Consider the following 18077-nt stretch of genomic DNA (forward strand, 5'->3'; position numbering starts at 1 on the left):
TGCCTTTAAAATATACCAGAGGAAATGATTCCTAAAGCTGGTAGACATCATAACAATTTCATGTTTATGCCAAATATAGTTAGTCATCAGTATGAAAGCTTAACTACATAAGTTATTCCAATGATAATATAGTTACTGTTTGATTTATAAAACATTTTTTTTTATCCATACAGTCTCAGAAATAAACTGCAGCTTTACTTATCAGTGAGGTGACACCATCAAAGGTATTTTTTTTTAAAATATGAAAAAGTTAATATATTGTACCTTTCAAAATAATTTAAGCTACATAATTTGTATTTAAGGGCTAAAATGGCAAAAGTTCATGGACACCTGACCATCACATCCATATGTGGTTCTTCCCCAAACTGTTGCCACAAAGTTGGAAGCACACAATCATAAAGAATGTCTTTGTATGCTGTAGCATTACAATTTCCGTTCACTGGAACTAAGAAGCCCATACATGTTCCAGTATGACAATGCCCCTGTGCACTAACCTGGGCCAACCATGTCCAGTTAGGCATGGTTGGCCAGGGTTGATGTGGAAGAATTCGAGTGGCCTGTACAGAGCCCTGACCTTAACCCCACTGAACACCTTTGGGATGAACTGGAATGCCAACTTCACACCAGGCCTCCTCACCCGACATCAGTGCCTGACCTCACTAATGCTCTTGTGGCTGAATGTGCAAATCCCCACAGACACACTCCAAACTCTAGTGGAAAGTCTTACTAGAAGAGTGGAGGTTGTTATAAAAGCAAAGGTGGACTAAATCTGGAATATGATGTTAAAAAATTGATTGGTCAGATGTCCACAAATTTTTGGCAATACAGTGTACATACTAAAAAAAAATACCAGAAAAATCCTCAGGAAGGCTTCACACTACATTAAGAGCCAGGGGGATGAAAATTTTTGAACAGGATGATCAGTGTAAATTGTTATTTTTGTTTGAAGATCTTTTTTTTTTTTTCATTTAGCACTGCCCTTCAGAAGCTACATAAGATAAGAATAATAAGATAAGATCTACATAAGAAGATTTCCCAGAAAACAAAATAATAACAATTTACACTGATCATCCTGTTCAAATGTTTACCCTCCCCCTTTTTATTTTATCTCTCATAAAATTTTTTAATTATTAACATTTTAATAATTAAGGCGTATGTAAACTTATGACCCCAACTGTACATGTACAAAATATTTACCCTTGAAGGTACCACCCTAGCAACAAGGAAAAGTACAGTTTGGTACCTTTATTTCTGAGATTTTAGAAAGGCTGTTAGCTTACTAATGCATGTGCGGATTTAGACATGCTAGTTTACATGATGCTAAGGCTCTCACTGTAGGCTTCCCTTATATTTTAGCTAAATTAGCCTCAAAGCTCAAGTGCACAGCTGAAAAAACAAACTCTGCACAACCAAGATATACTGGCTGATCAACTAAATTTTTCCTCAGTGTTACATTGTGCAACTTATATTTCAATTTCTGCCAACTGATCCTCACTCATGAATGGGCAAAACAGGTTTTTGCAAACGAAACCAATACACCTATTTAGCACATCCGCATAACTATTTCATGTCATTGGAAAAATACTGTAGAGTAAAACATGTGGCATTGTAGCCACAGGTGAGTCACCGCCAGCTTACCGGTCCCGAAACTGACAGCTCAACTGGTGTGTTTGAACACCAGCTTTTCTTCAGTCTGTCAGATGATCAAGTATAGAATGAACATGCTTGGAATTCCTCTGAAGACGGATCTGAGGATTGAGAACAACAACTATGACCCTTCACTATTTGTGAGTTACATTAACATACAGGCCAAGGTCAACGCCATGGACTGCAGCTCATGTTTAACTTGCTTCAGGGATTATTTTATACCAATAGCAATTAGCTATCTCAGTAAATTCACCTGACATGTTTTTTTTTTTTTTTTTTTTTTTTTACCAGGATAATGTAAGGTAATGTACTCTAATTTTCCTGTGCAATGAAATGAAAAGTATATTGTTTAGTAATTGTATTGTTTTATAGTATAGTATTGTCTAGTAAAAGTAATGTTTGTATGCAGTGTCTGTTAATATTGTGTAGGGTTATAATGTATTGTCATTTGGAGACAGGTCTGTTGTACTTGGTGTGTTTTCAGCTGTTTGAATGCCAAAAGGCACATTTCAATTCTTTGATTTTGTAATCTTGTATTGGTGACTTTGATTTCCAGTGTAAGATTACTCAGTGTGTTGTTGTACCATAATGAGAGAGGATTTGGGGCTTTATCAAGTGTTTCAGTATGTGATATTGGTAACTGCACTGACTAATAATAATAATAATAATAATAATAATAATAATAATAATAATCATCATCATCATCATCATCATCACAGTGCCAGGTTCCTCTGTTCCTCTACTGTCTGTGCAGGGTTTCTCTGCATGTTCTCTCCGTGTCCACGTGGGTTTCCTCCGGGTTATCCGGTTTCCTCTCACCTCCCAAAACCATGTTTTTCCTGCCTCACGCCCGGTGTTCCTGGGAAAGGCTCCGGATCCACCGCTCATGTCTGTCCCTCAAGTGGCTCGCGTTGTAGGGAAGAATTTGTGGCCTGGGTTTATACCACTATTGGCCACCAGATGGCGCAGAATATCACCTGCACCGAGAATTGCACCTTACACTAATGAACAGAAAAGGGGGTGAAATTCCATCGTCCCTACTCCTCTCTCTTTCTCTCTCCCTATCTCTCTCTTTCCCATACACACACGCAGGATATTACTCATTTGACTCGGTTTCATTTTGAATATTATGTTGATGTATTTCGTGTATTTGGCAGCTGACAGACAGTCAGTCGGCGCGCGCGCGCGTGCTGGTCGCGAACGTTTTTTCCGGTCGACAGAGAAAATGCCGGTTATTTTTTTAAACTCGACCATGAGAACCTCGTAACATAACGGAAAAACGGGCACTTAAAGTTTATAGAGGAAGAAGGCGGTTAATAAGGGTGATTAATTCTCCATCATCACCATATCGAGCCGTGGACAGGTAATGGAAATCAAAATAATGGACGTGTTCCGTTATGTGTAGATAATGACAGGTCTTTGGTGCTGACTGAATTACTTCAGCGTTTTCCTTTAATTAGCTTCCTGCTAGCTGAATGTGTGTGACGCTGTAATAGCTATAGCTTTCAGAGTATCTGATAATAGAGGAATATTCCTCACGGTGCTCTAGTCAATTCAGTGTAACCAGAGACTAATCAGCAAGATGTTAATGCTGTCCAGGGGTTACATTACCCCTGAATGGGGGGTATTTATGACCTGTATTTTATGGAATGAAATGTTAAATGCTGTTGTAATAGTGTACATGAGCTGTGAGGGTTAAAACCCGCGGGGGGTTTGTTAACGCTGCTGGTGACGTCACGGCTTTGATCTGCTCTACCGGAAACAACTGAGCTGCTACACTATGATACACATCTCTTCATTCTTTAGATTATTCCTCTTTTAATGAGATGAATGTTACTTATTAATGTGTCTGGTAATTCATTCATTCATCTTCAGTGACAGCTCAAGATAAGATAAGATAGGACAAGATAGGGTAAGATAAGATACGATAAAGTAAGATAAGGTAAGATAAGACAAGATAATGTAAGATATGGTGAGATAAGGTAAGGTTAGACACGGTAAGATAAGGTAAAGTAAGATGAGTTAAGGTAAGATAAGGTAAAGTAAGATGAGGTAAGGTAAGATACGGTAAGGTAAGATACGGTGAGGTAAGATAAGGTAAAGTAAGATGAGGTAAGGTAAGATACGGTAAGATAAGGTAAAGTAAGATGAGGTAAGGTAAGATACGGTAAGATGAGGTAAAGTAAGATAAGGTAAGGTAAGATAAGGTAAAGTAAGATGAGGTAAAGTAAGATAAGGTAAAGTAAGATGAGGTAAGGTAAGATACGGTAAGATAAGGTAAGGTAAGGTACGGTGAGGTAAGATAAGGTAAAGTAAGATGAGGTAAAGTAAGATACGGTAAGGTAAGATGAGGTAAGGTAAGATAAGGTAAAGTAAGATGAGGTAAGGTAAGATACGGTAAGGTAAGATGAGGTAAGGTAAGATACGGTAAGATGAGGTAAAGTAAGATAAGGTAAGGTAAGATAAGGTAAAGTTAGATGAGGTAAAGTAAGATAAGGTAAGGTAAGATAAGGTAAAGTAAGATGAGGTAAAGTAAGATAAGGTAAGGTAAGATAAGGTAAAGTAAGATGAGGTAAAGTAAGATAAGGTAAGGTAAGATAAGGTAAAGTAAGATGAGGTAAGGTAAGATACGGTAAGATGAGGTAAAGTAAGATAAGGTAAGGTAAGATAAGGTAAAGTAAGATGAGGTAAAGTAAGATAAGGTAAGGTAAGATAAGGTAAAGTAAGATGAGGTAAAGTAAGATAAGGTAAGGTAAGATAAGGTAAAGTAAGATGAGGTAAAGTAAGATAAGGTAAGGTAAGATAAGGTAAAGTAAGATGAGGTAAGGTAAGATACGGTAAGATGAGGTAAAGTAAGATAAGGTAAGGTAAGATAAGGTAAAGTAAGATGAGGTAAAGTAAGATAAGGTAAGGTAAGATAAGGTAAAGTAAGATGAGGTAAAGTAAGATAAGGTAAGGTAAGATAAGGTAAAGTAAGATGAGGTAAAGTAAGATAAGGTAAGGTAAGATAAGGTAAAGTAAGATGAGGTAAAGTAAGATAAGGTAAGGTAAGATAAGGTAAAGTAAGATGAGGTAAAGTAAGATAAGGTAAGGTAAGATAAGGTAAAGTCCATGCATTTATCACGTCCAGATTAGATTACTGTAATGCTTTACTATCTGGATGCTCGTCTAGATGCATAAATAAGCTTCAGATAGTTCAGAACGCAGCAGCGAGGGTCCTGACTAGGACTAGGAAGTATGAGCGTATCACGCCAGTCTTATCTACATTACACTGGCTCCCAGTAAGATTCCGCATCGATTTTAAAATATTACTCCTAACTTATAAAGCATTAAATGGTCTCGCTCCGCAGTATTTAAGCGATATGTTAGTACCTTACGTTCCGCCGCGCCTACTTCGCTCTAAGGATGCAGGCTGTCTATCAGTACCACGCATTGCCAAAACCACGGCAGGGGCAGAGCTTTCTCTTACCAAGCCCCAAAATTATGGAATAGTCTCCCAGTTAATGTACGTGAAGCAGACACGGTCTCAGTGTTTAAGTCGAGGTTGAAGACTTATTTATTTAACCTAGCATTTAGCGACTAGTGTTTTTATCAAAGGAGTAGATCTGGGGGACTCGTGGATGTTGAGTTTTATCTCCACACGGTGACTGTGAGTGTACCTAACCACTTTCCTTCTCCTTCTGCCGAGCTACACTCCTGAGCTGCCGGTGATCCAGACCTCCCCCCCTTCACTCTGGACCTGTCCACCGGCAATGCTTCACACTGCCACGAAAACGCTTCAGCTGTTTTCCATGGACTACACCAACACACATTGTGCTCACACACACGCACACTACAGTGTAAACCCATATGAGGATGGGTTCTCTGTTGAGCCTGGTTCCTCTCAAGGTTTCTTCCTATCACCATCTCAGGGAGTTTTTCCTTGCTACCGTCGCCCTGCTTGCTCATCAGAGACATCACACACACACACTTCACTTTACTTTTGTTTGTGTAAAGCTGGTTTGAGACAATGACCTTTGTAAAAAGCGCTATACAAATAAAAATGAATTGAATTGAATTGAATTGAAGTAAGATGAGGTAAGGTAAGATAAGGTAAAATATGTTAAGATAAAATGAGGTAAGGTAAGATAAGTTAAAGTAAGATGAGATAAGGTAAGATAAGGTAAAGTAAGATGAGATAAGGTAAGATAAGGTAAAGTAAGATGAGGTGAGGTAAGGTAAGATAAGGTAAAGTAAAGTGAGATAAGGTAAGATAAGGTAAAGTAAAGTAAGATGAGGTAAGGTAAGATAAGATAAAATATGTTAAGATAAAATGAGGTAAGGTAAGATAAGTTAAAGTAAGATGAGATAAGGTAAGATAAGGTAAAGTAAGATGAGGTAAGGTAAGATAAGGTAAAGTAAAGTGAGATAAGGTAAGATAAGGTAAAGTAAAGTAAGATGAGGTAAAGTAAAGTGAGATAAGGTAAGATAAGGTAAAGTAAAGTAAGATGAAGTAAGGTAAGACAAGGTAAGAACAGATAAGGTAAGGTAAGGCAAGATAAGATTAGGTGAGATAAGTTAAAGTAAGATAAGATAAGAAAAGATGTACCTTTATTGATCCCCCGCAGGGGAAATTCAAGTTGACACAGCAGCACAAGTAGGAGAAGTAATATCAAAGAAAAGAATTTCCATATATACCTATACATCAGAAGTAGCATAAAATAAAAATAATATAAGATGAATAAAAATAATAAAAACTAAACAGGTAATTCTACTTGCACAACAAATACAACAAGCTACAATTTATTGTAGCAGTGCTAAAGTAATAAAATGTAGTAATAAAAGTAAAAAAAAAATAAAGAAAAAGAGTCAACGAGGGAAAATTTGCTATGCCGTGCTGCCACTCGCCGCGGCGCCCATGCAGTGAATGGCAGATACAATACAGGGTCACTTTGCTTTAATCCCGATCAGGGGCAGGAGACTGTCCTGGGTACACTGAGCACAAAATAGGACATATCACCCTAGACTGGACACCAGTCCATTGCAGGGCACCACACATACTCACACACACACACACACATATTCATACCTACGGACAGTTTGGAATCATCAGTCCATCTAATGGCATGTCTTTTGGGAGGCGGGAGGAAACCGGAGAACCCTGAGGAAACCCACAGAACATACAAAACTCTGTACAGACAGTAAACCGAGCTCAGGATTGAAACAGGGACCCTGGAGCATATGAAGCCACAATGCTACACACTGTGCCACTGTGCTGGCCTTAAAATAATTGTTTCTAAAAATGATTGCTAGCATGTATTACACTTATAAATATAAACAAATATATTTTGGGTTGTTGTTTCCTCATCTTTCCACATAACAACTCTTTATGTCTCCTATGTATCTGTAGGATGGAGAAGCTGCTGAATCAGTGGTTGTGGTCAGAGGAGTTCTGGCTTCCTCCAACCATTACGTGGCACGACATTGATGAAGGCACAACGGGGGGCAGTCGCCGTCCTCTTCCTCGCGACCTGCTTGTCGCGCTTCCTCTGGCACTGGGGTTCATCGCTGTCCGCTTTGCTTTCGAAAGGTCAGTTGTTGCTGGTATGGAGCAATGAAATAGTCAAGTGTAAATGCAGTCCTAGTATCACTATTCATTCATGTAGCTGCTCAAAGGAAGCTGCTCCAATTAAATACGCTAAAAGGATTCAATCTTAAAAACATGTAATGATGTTTCAGTGATTTTAAACAGCATTTGAGCTCTAGTGGCTACAAAAGAAGTATAGTAAGATTGGAGCAGTTTGTTTACTCCTTTGCTTACAAGTATCATAGGTTCGGTTAGTTAGCCGAGCCATTCATCACCACAACTGACTCAATTAGTGTGGCCTAGGTTAGCTTTGTTACTAGAGTAAAACTAACAACTTAGCTAGCACTTTTAGTTCACTTAGCTACTGCAACAACATTCTTTAGCTCAGCTTTTAGTTTTAGTTAACAACAGGCAGTTTTTTTTAACTTTAGTTAGCTAACCTTATTGGCTAAACAGCAATCAAGCGGTCCATTTCCTGCCTCACTCCTGAAACTGGAGCGCTCCCTGTAACTAACCTTATCACTGGGTCTTCCTGATTGCCTACTCTCACCTTATTGCCTACTCTCTCACACACACACACACCATGTCACTTAGTGAACAGGATGCACTTTCAGGCCATATCAGTTTTAAGGAAAGGTATCATCAGAGGAGATCTGATGACATTAATTTGAGCTATGCCTACAAGATTAAGACTTTTAATGCTAATCGCACTGTTTTCTCAGAGTGGTGGCTCTGCCCCTAAGCAGGAAGCTGGGAGTGTTTGATAGGGTGCAGGTCCGAGTGCCGCCCAACCCCAAGCTGGAGGCTTTTTACATGCAGAGGAAGAAACGCTTTACACAGGTCAGTGGAGAATAATGGAGAGTAATGAGTGGAGCGAGTAACAGTTCATTCTTTCATTAGAAAGTTGCTCCAAACACATCACACACATAGGAAGGGTTTTGGCCTTTTTGCTATCTGTGCATGTAAAATCCGAATTTTAAATACCCCATGCTGTACTTTCAAAACACGTCCTGCTTTGGAACTTTTGTTTTCTGATTTGTACTTTGATGTTCCTCCTCTTGTGATTAAAATTTTTTTTTTAATCAGCAAGATAGTATTTGTCCATTTTAAGAGCTCTTAAGAAGTTGTAAAAATGAAGACATTTTTAGCCACAAAGAATGAATTAGCTAGCTAACTATAACTATAATTTGCATTATAATTATAATTGTTAAGAACTAATACCACATGACATGACTCATGAGTAATTGAGTCATCTTCTAACACTTTTTAATGATAATGTTTTAATTAATTAATTTTTTTCTTGTAAAGAAATATATATTATTAAAATTTTACTTAATTTGACATTGACATTTCCATAACAGTCTCCTGAATGTGCTAGAACAATGTACAATGCTATAATAATTGTAACTCAAACCCCTGTGCTTCAGCCTTAACCAGCAACATCCTGTGACATAGTTTAGTTAGTTTCAAAAAAAAAAAAACAACTATACATGATTTTGCTCTCAGCCCAAATGTATTAAACCAAGCGTATTAAACATGATTGGTGACTGAAGTGTGCTTTTTCAGTTTACAGTAAAGTCTACAAGGCTAATGATGCTAATAATTAAGAGGAACTTATAGCTACCAGATTATTATTGTGCAAGCTGCATGCCTAAATCAAGCAGTCCCCTTGAAAGGCATTGTATGGCCATACCACTTATCCTTAAACACTTTCATAAAATGATAGAATAAGGGATTATTTTACAAAATAAATACACAAATCAAGCCAAAATTACATAGCCATCTGAATCACTTCTTACATACAATTTCACCTTCCAAAATAACTGTGTGGCTCTGAGAAAAGTGGCTGTCACTTTCATTTGTGTTCGCACCCATTTTCAGTATGAGTCCTGCTGTAAAACTCTCGTAAATTCTCAGGAAAGGCTGCATCCAGAATGTAGTACCAGTAGTTCAATTAGCCCACAGGCTTCAGTGAGGCATAACCTGCCCACATTCATGTGTAAAATTGTAGAGACTTTGTTTGTGTCACTCAGAAGTAACCATGCTCAGCTATTCCTTCCTAAATAGGACTGTAGTGAGACCTATTTTTCTTCATTTGCCTAAAGTGTGCTATGAGATAAAGGAGCATTCTTTGTGCTAAGTCTTCTTGCTTATTTGCAAACCTCACATTTTCATTTTCTGTATGCTCATGGATCAAATGCTCAATGCTGAAGATAGCAGTTTCTAATTTTAGTCCGAATTTGACACAGTCAGATTCATCCTTCTCTGAGTTAAATGGGAGTGACCTTTAAAGCACATATTAGCAAGCAATAAAACATGCCTCCTATATGACATATAATCCACAACGGAGTAGTGTACAGCTGGATCTTCTACCACAGCAGTATGCCAACAATTACACATTCGTATTTCTAACAAATTTAATTGCATTAAGGACAACACATCATAATTTTTTATCCATTTGTAGTTACATTTAATGTTATCACCTAGATTATAACAGGTATATACAGTCATTCTCTTACCAGCTTCTCTTTTTTTAAAAGTTAATAAGACAAAAAAAATGCAGCTTGTCACATTATTGAATCCCCACAAAGAACAAGTGTGTTTGTCCTTAAGACTTCCCCTGCACTATAAAATTTAAATGAACAGCTTTCCATTTGACTTAAAAAGTCCTGAGATTGGTGTCTTCTTACATCCCTCCATTATGTAAAGATAATTATTTAAAAAATGTATTTTTAGGCTTAAATTATTTGATCCTCTCTATGCAACTGCCTATAGAAATGATAACATATTGTATAGTTATCACCTGTGATTTGCCTTGTAGCCAGACCTGCTGTCACAGCTGCTGTTTAAGAAAATTAATCAGCAGCTTCTGACCAATCAGAATTGAGAATTTAGGACCCACAATGCTACAGGCCATCGCATATCTTTGATTGAGTGTTAGTACAGGTTTCATGTATTATTAGCCATCAAAATCTACATTAGCTTGGTTGCTGTAATAAAGTAACAGTGCCATTTTCCTCCACTCAGAGTGAGCTCATGGGCCTGGAGAAGCATTGTGGCCTCACGCTGCGTCAGATTCAGAATTGGCTCAGGCTTCGCCGCAAGCAGGACAAGCCGAGCAACACCAAGAAGTTCTGCGAAGCTTCGTGAGCACTTTCTGCCTCTTCACACATTTAATATGGTGGTTAAGTTGAGTTGATGAATGAAAAGGTATTTCAAACAGTGTGTCTCTGTTTCTATTTGCAGGTGGAGGTTTGTTTTCTACCTCATCGCATTCACAGCAGGACTCGCTTTCTTGATTGATGTGAGACATCAGATCCATCACCATTTTTTTTTTCTCTCTCTCTGGGAAATTTAATTAGTCAGGAACTTTGCACAAAGAGAGGGAAACATATTCAGAAAGATTTTAACTTATGTTATATGTTATGTTTAGGTCTAACATTAATTACTCTTCTATTTTCATAAGCATGTTGAATTATTTTCTTCTCTCCCACACAGACAGCCTGGTTTTGGGACCACCGTGAGTGCTGGCGTGGATACCCCAAACAAGTGAGTGGTCTTTGCATTTTGTCTCATTAAATGAAAAAGATTTAATGAGAAAAGCACAGCTTGGCTTTTTTGCTTTCTCTAAAGCAGCACATGGAAAGCAATTCATCAAAAGGAGTGGGGTGTTTATAGCTACCAGGTTCGCATTGTGCAAACCGCAAACTTAAATTAATCATCACAGACTTACCTCAGGAGATATAATTTGGTATACAAGCTCAGGTTTTCTGGAAAAAACGTGATTCTGGCTACACCTTTTTAACCTTTCGTCCTTTTTCATAGACATTGAGAATAGACAAATAGACAAATAGACAAAACAATAGCAAATAGAGTGTTAAAAAGAGCTGAGCAGGTGAATATACACATTAGTGTTGTTCATGCCTCACTCATTTTTTTATTTCTCACTCTGTCTCTGTCCATCTGTTTGTACCTTATTGTAGCCTGTGGCTGAGTCGCACTACTGGTACTACGTTCTGGAGCTCAGCTTCTACTGGTCGTTGCTGCTGTGTGTCTCTGTGGACGTCAAACGCAAAGTGAGAATCTTTATATCTTTCTTTTATCAGTGTAGCAGTTGATCAGATTTTTGTTAAGATTTTTATGTTGACAATGACAACAGACACTCACTGGTGGTGTCTAATACAAGGAAAAGTGAAAGAGGCATGGCCTTTGCACCTGTCAGTCTCATTGAAGGAGGCGTGGCTTGTCGGTTACAGTGAAGGTGATGTGTTACTGTTACTTACAGAGACAGAGTTCAGACAACCTTAATCAGAACTGACAGATATGGAAGCCGCAGCTCCTTCACTGAGACTGACAGGCTGAGTGAGAAGGAAGTCCTGTACGTCTGTCACTTGTACTAGGTGGGGGCAGCAAGTTATTTTGTAATTACTGACATATTAATTAGAATTATGGCAGATGGGGAGTTGTTTAGACAATAGTAGTAGTTTTGAAAGAGCAAAACCTACATGCATCAGAGGAAGCAGGTGCAGAAGCTGTATACACAGCATGCATCAGAGGAAGTGTATACTGCCTTTAGCCTTCCACGCTGGGTAGAGATTCATACTGTAAAACAGGTGTGTAGGTTTCTTGTGGCTCATCAGAAATCATTACAAGGTCAAAGGACTGTGTGAGTGTGAATGTACACATTGCTGTAGCTTCAAGTGGTACTGAGCTAGGGAATAAAAACAAGATCAAGAGAGAGAGGAAATGTTTTCATGAGATTCTTCACTGCTGCTTCATGGGTCCTGGTTTATAATAACATGCAGACAAATATACACACTGTCACATTTCTTTGGAATAGAATTTTATTTACTTAAAAAATTTACTCGAAGGCATTCGCTTGTAATTTTCTAATGTCACAGACATTTCTTGACAGAAGAACCTGTGAATCCCTCCTTGCTGCTGAGGATGGCCCCACATGGGTAGCTTAAAGATTGCTGTGAGATTGCTGTGGATGGAACCACACAGATACCCTAAAGATGGTTATCGATGTACTCATTGGACAGCCTAAAGATTGCACTTGCCCAAGTCTCGTTCATTATTCAGTGGATAACATTACTTGGATACTATAGATTTATTATATTATATAGTATTTAAATAAAACATGACCCTGATGCTCCATGCTCCATGAGAATCCATGTAAAAAATCCATCATCAGCAACTTCAAGAATCAATTCATTCCTTTTTAATGCAGTTAGGCTCAATCCCAAATACATTTGCATTCACAATATATGCATACTACATAGGATATAACATAGTAGCATTGAGCCTATGTAGTGCACTAACCACAAATATAAAAGCATTTGTGATTCAGACACAGTTAAAAGAGCCACAGAAAACTGAGAACATTGAAAAATGTTCCTGCCTACATGAAAATGGAACTATTTATAATAAAAATTTCACTTTTATAAGACAGCTGTTTCATATTTCTTTTGAAAAATGTGATAATGTTTAGAACGGTTGCTAAAGTTGTCAGCTAGGATTGAACCCATTACTACTTGAGCTACAGCTTAAGAGTTGAGCTCTTCCCCTGCTTATCTGTCATGTCTGTTGCCTGCAGGACTTCAAGGAGCAGATCATCCATCATATTGCCACCATCTCACTGATTAGTTTCTCCTACTGTGCCAACTACGTACGGGTTGGAACGGTTGTGATGCTGCTGCACGACTCATCTGACTTCTTGTTGGAGGTACTCCACATTACATTCCTTTCACTCCTTGTGACTGTTTCTTCCAAAACCTGCTTTACCACTGTCTCTTCCCATGACAAAAATAGTATCTAATAATTTGAACTATGTGCAGGTGGCGGAAATTTCACTCTGTTTAAACTACTCTTACTGCAAGCCGCAGGAATCCTAAATTACCTTTTAGTGAGGTTAATGTTGGTATTAAGACTACTATATGAAGTTCGAAGTATGAATAATTGATGACGTCTGCATATACTCTACTGTGGGCAGTCCTAAACTTGTGTAACAAGATTAAGCAAGGAATCCAACAGGACTAGGTGTGTTGTTATGGAAAAATAATCAACAATGTGGTGGTGTGACGCAGCTAGACTCCTTTCCTATAACAGCACATCCCAAAGTGTTTATTTCCTCTTGTACCACAGCAGTTTGCCAATGATTACAATTTTTAATTTATTAATTTCAACTATTTCTAATTACAATATGTTACTTCCTGTTATTCCCTTACATTATTGCAGCTATAAATAGTTGTTCCTTCACCAGCTGCTCTCCTCTGTCCTGAAGACTTTCTTTTGGTGGAAATCTTACTGACTCTTTCAAAGCGCTGAAACTAGAGACTCCTTCCAGAAATGTTAAATTAACATCATCTTTCAGAAAACGTCCCCCATGTCAACAACTATACATTCGTCTTATATTATACATAATGTAATGTATATGTAGATTACATATGTAGATTATGCATCATCTTCCCCATACTTCCCCATTCCCTGTGAATTAGCTGTTACTATAGAAACGATAATAAAATACTATAAGAATGAGCACATTAATATAAACCTATCATTTGAATTACAGCTGGCACTACTGTCAGAGCTGCTGTTAGAAAATTCATCAACACCTTCTGTCCTCAGCCTGCTACACCACTCAGGCAGAACTAAATACAACAGCACAAGAGACTTGAGAGACTTTATCTTTTCAGGTTGTGCCACCTGCCTATGATAATCTTTTAACAAATTCCCCTGGTTATTACAATCATGTTAACCTCTAAGTGTTTTCTGTGACAGTTAATTAAGCCTGCAATATGGCAATGTTTTTTTTTTTCTTTTTAAAGGTGTTTCCTCTGTTCTAACGACCCCATTTAACCCTGGTGATGTTGTGTACACTTTTTAATTACTATGTCGTTGTTTTATATTTTTTATTTTTTAAATTTTCTCTTGTAGGAAATTTGGAGTCATTTCAAAGCTTTTTCCTTTTTCTGTAATGTTCACAGTCTGCTAAGATGTTTAACTACGCTGGCTGGAAGAAGACATGCGACAGCCTGTTTGTTGTTTTTGCTGTGGTTTTCCTGGGAACTCGCCTTTTTGTCTTTCCATGCAGGTAAGTGTGCCAGTATCACAAAATCAGTGAGGCATTTTCAGTCTGTGAAAAAATGAATGAGAAGGCTTCTGTCTTCCTCAGAAGTTACAGTCTTTTATTTTCAAAACTGATCATTTTGATGAATGTATGTTTTTGGTACTGCAACTTTATACTGATTTCTATTGTTTGCATTGTTCACTTGTCATGTTATAGCATTTTTGACTGGAAATAGAAAAAAGCAGAAGAACTGAGTTGTAAATCATAATCAAAGCTTTAGCTGTATATTGATTTTTATGCAAGATTGTTGGGGTACTCTATTAATACAAATGACTCCTCCAACAATTTATGTATTATGTCCAAAAATGTTTTTACCTTTCAAACAAACCAGGGCTTGTGCTTCTCTTGTGTATTGTATCTGTAGCCCTTTCTCAATCCATGATGCAACAGGGTACAGGGTGTTACTCTATTACATATAACTGAGCCTAACTGGCACAAATCCAACATGAATATACGTGTGATATAAAGTCCAATACTGGGACTAACTTGACTTGGACTTGCATGAATTTTGCATGCTCTGATGGGGAAATATGATATGAAAATTATTTCTTTAACATAAAATAACATTACTTAGATTATCCTACCACATGTGTCATTAAGGTAGCCATAATCTTATAGATAATTTAATAAATTAGTGAGGCTCCATTCAGGATTTGATTTAATTTCGGCTTGAGAAGTAGTTTACAGGCTTGGACATGAGAGTGGAGTTAACCCAATCTTTACACTAACAGGTAACAAAGCAACATTTGTAGGTGCCGTGATTTCAGAGACAGCGGTGAGAGACAGCGTGACAAGCAACATTTGAAATGAATTTTTTCAATTCCATGCAAATTATGTATGATGCAGTAAAGCAACAAATCCAAACAACTGGCTCACATAATTCCTCTGACCAGTCCTATGGAGCTCGTGGTCTGATGTTTCTTCAGTTCCCCACTCAACTTTAGTTCTTACCTGCAGTTAGTTCCCATTTACAGTTTAATGAGCAAAAATAGAAGAAATACTTATAACAGTGGTTCATCTTTTCCTGTAATATATACCGTCTTTCATTAAATGTGTATACAGACATTAGAAAGTAAAATGAAGCTTGGAAGGAGGTATTGGTGCCTCTGGTGAGTGTAGATAGCTAGTACAGTTAGCTTGTTTACTAATCGGCCAAGGAAGCTAGTACGAAGTCTAGTACTTAACATTGTAAATCAAATTTAATTATATTTTAAACAAGTGATGTTTCCAAATCAGCTGTAAAAAAAAAAAAAAAAAAAAAGCTGAACAGTGTATGCCCACAAGCAACATTACCAGTGGTCAAACGTCCACAAGAGACGAACTATTGACATGAGCGATTTGTTGCTCGCTAGTGTGAACGTAGAGACTTGACTGGACTTGAGAGTAGGTGACACACAGTCACAATTTGGTTCTTAGATCATTTTACTTGGTTAATCTTTTCCTTCTGCCCACCAGGGTGCTTTACTCAACTTTTGTGGAGTCACTGGATTTCTTCAAGCCATTCCCTGGTTATTACCTCTTCAATGGCCTCCTGCTGGTGCTGCAGGCACTGCACATTTTCTGGGCTTATCTCATTCTGCGGATGCTCTACAAATTCATCTTCTTGGGCAAAGTATGGAATATTACCAAAAGTTGTTGATATTAATGTGGCAGGGAATATTACCAAAAGTTGTTGTTATTAATGTAGCAGGCAATATCAGTACGACTGAGTTCATAACATTTTGTACTACGCTCAGGTGGAGAGGGACGAGCGTAGCGATGACGAGAGCGATGTAGAGGAGGAGGGAGAGGACAATGGCATGGAGGAAGAGTGTTGCTGGGAGCAAAGCAAGGGAACCCTGAACTCCAAGCTCACCTCGCTGGCTGACAACTGTGTCCTCAACAATCTGACCCATCAGAGAAGAAACAGCAGACTGCCCAAAGCCAGATAGTATTCCTCCTCCACTTCACTGTTAATGTTTATTACAAGCCATCATTACAGAAAACGACACATGAGAGAGTGACACATGAGAGAGACACAGTTTTAACCCAAGGAATAAGACAGGAATTTCAGGTTTAATATATTCTTGAAATCTCTTTATTTCTCATGAAAGGTACACAGCTGCAGTCTTTACTGTTTTAAAGGGATACTCCATGCCTTTTTAACCTAATCTCTATCCATTGCATCTGTAGCGTAAGTGCATTGCAGTTTCCACATGCATTTGCAAATGCAGTTTGACACCTTTCACTGTACTATTCGGATGAATAGTTTTTTTTAAGACTGGAGCAAAAATTCATCCATTCTTTTCTCAGTACAGGAAAACTTAAAATACTCGTCCATGGTCTCGTCCATGGCACATACAACTCAGTATAAAAAGGGGGTGTTAATTGGGAAATGTATCCAACATATGGAATGCATTACACTCCTAGCATGAAATAATAGCATTTAGAAAAAAGTACAAACAAAAATAACCCTACAATTTAGGTGTAGCTCAGAAAACCTTTGTATATGAATTAAATGTCGTTTAATTGTATGTTCCTAATGGAGTTATTCAGTGTGATAATGTAGAAAAGACAGACAGCAGTTACGTAGCTTTTTCTAACAGAGAGATACCTGCATTTCAATCTTTGCACTGTTGAATTTTCACAACAGGACTCTCAATGTGCCATCAGGCTTACCTTCTTAAAGTAGTCCCAATCATTGCCATTTTTTCCCCCTACATATTCAGAAGTTCATACTTTAAAATCTTTTTTTTTTTTTCTTTACCTGAGAAGACTCAGCCCCACCTAGTGATGGACTCAGCACTGACCTGCCTGACTTGGCAACTTCTCTCTATGAAAAATGGCTTTCATGAATTATTGATTCGTGAGATCTCAACGCTTTGCACTATGCGGACCTGCTTGCTCAGCTCTTTCTGCAGTAACTGCAGCTCAGATTGCCTTACAAGACCAAAAGATTCCTTTTTGTGTCCACATAATAATAGCATTGCCAGATAATTTGGACTGAAGTGCTAATTTTGCTATTTTGCTTCTTTACAACAGATTGACTTGGGAAACAGCTGGGAATAATAGTTCAAATAGTAATAGATTATCTTTTTTGTAGCTCAGTTTGTCCCCAGCTCCAACCAGCGTTTACAGGAAGTTCAGGAGCTTATGGGAACAAATAATCCATACCAACATTTAAGCACAGTTTAAAACATATTGTTATGCTGGTGGTCACATAATGGCCCCCTGAGTTCTTGAGTTTACTTTGCTTGAAGGGCATTAACGAGGAAGTGGTTGGTATTGGGCTAGCCAATAGACATTGCCCCTTCTACTGCAGGTGCTTGGCTTGTCTGATGTTATTTGCACTGTAGTTATTATTGAACTTTCTGCCTGAGAGCCATTGTCTACAGGGCCTTGTAATTATGAAATGTCTTAAGAGTACAATGCTGGTCTGGGGTCAGTTTTGCCTTTAATGACCTAACAATAGTAATACACTGTGGAGCTGGTCCTGGATCATCATTCTCTGAGAGGACTGACTTAAACGTGCCCTTGGTCTTAAATGGCTTGTAATTTGTTCTGTGTAAATAATCTCATTTACTTCATTCTTTGTTTCATTCTGAAGCACCATCTTTGTTGTCATTTATGTTGCAATGATACCAGACAGGGCATTTATTTGTAAGTCTGTGGGGGCTGTAGTGGCGATATGCCACACCAGGTTGTACTTACTTTACCGTAAATAAATGTAAAAGTGCTAAAACATCCACTCCA

General features: G+C 38.0%; 1 protein-coding gene across 5 annotated transcripts; it reads left to right on the forward strand.

The window, feature by feature from the left end:
* The first annotated feature begins 1650 nt into the window (after positions 1-1650).
* On the forward strand, positions 1651-18072 carry cers4a (ceramide synthase 4a). 5 transcript variants are annotated; one of them, XM_053238050.1, is made up of 12 exons: positions 2493-5729; positions 5895-6898; positions 7037-7216; positions 7936-8053; positions 10241-10359; positions 10460-10517; positions 10712-10762; positions 11197-11289; positions 12813-12941; positions 14203-14309; positions 15801-15957; positions 16082-18072. In XM_053238050.1, the coding sequence occupies exons 2-12, from the start codon at positions 6879-6881 to the stop codon at positions 16274-16276; spliced, it is 1227 nt and encodes a 408-aa protein (XP_053094025.1). In that variant the 5' UTR covers positions 2493-5729; positions 5895-6878; the 3' UTR covers positions 16277-18072. The 5 variants fall into 5 exon arrangements, with proteins under 5 accessions (XP_026771410.3, XP_053094025.1, XP_053094026.1 ...); XM_026915609.3 differs by lacking the exons at positions 2493-5729; positions 5895-6898 and adding an exon at positions 1651-1787; XM_053238051.1 differs by having other exon boundaries at positions 2493-6942.
* The last annotated feature ends 5 nt before the right edge of the window (positions 18073-18077 follow it).

The sequence above is a fragment of the Pangasianodon hypophthalmus genome, chromosome 11 (genome assembly GCF_027358585.1).
Source record: "Pangasianodon hypophthalmus isolate fPanHyp1 chromosome 11, fPanHyp1.pri, whole genome shotgun sequence".
Lineage (NCBI taxonomy): Eukaryota > Metazoa > Chordata > Actinopteri > Siluriformes > Pangasiidae > Pangasianodon > Pangasianodon hypophthalmus.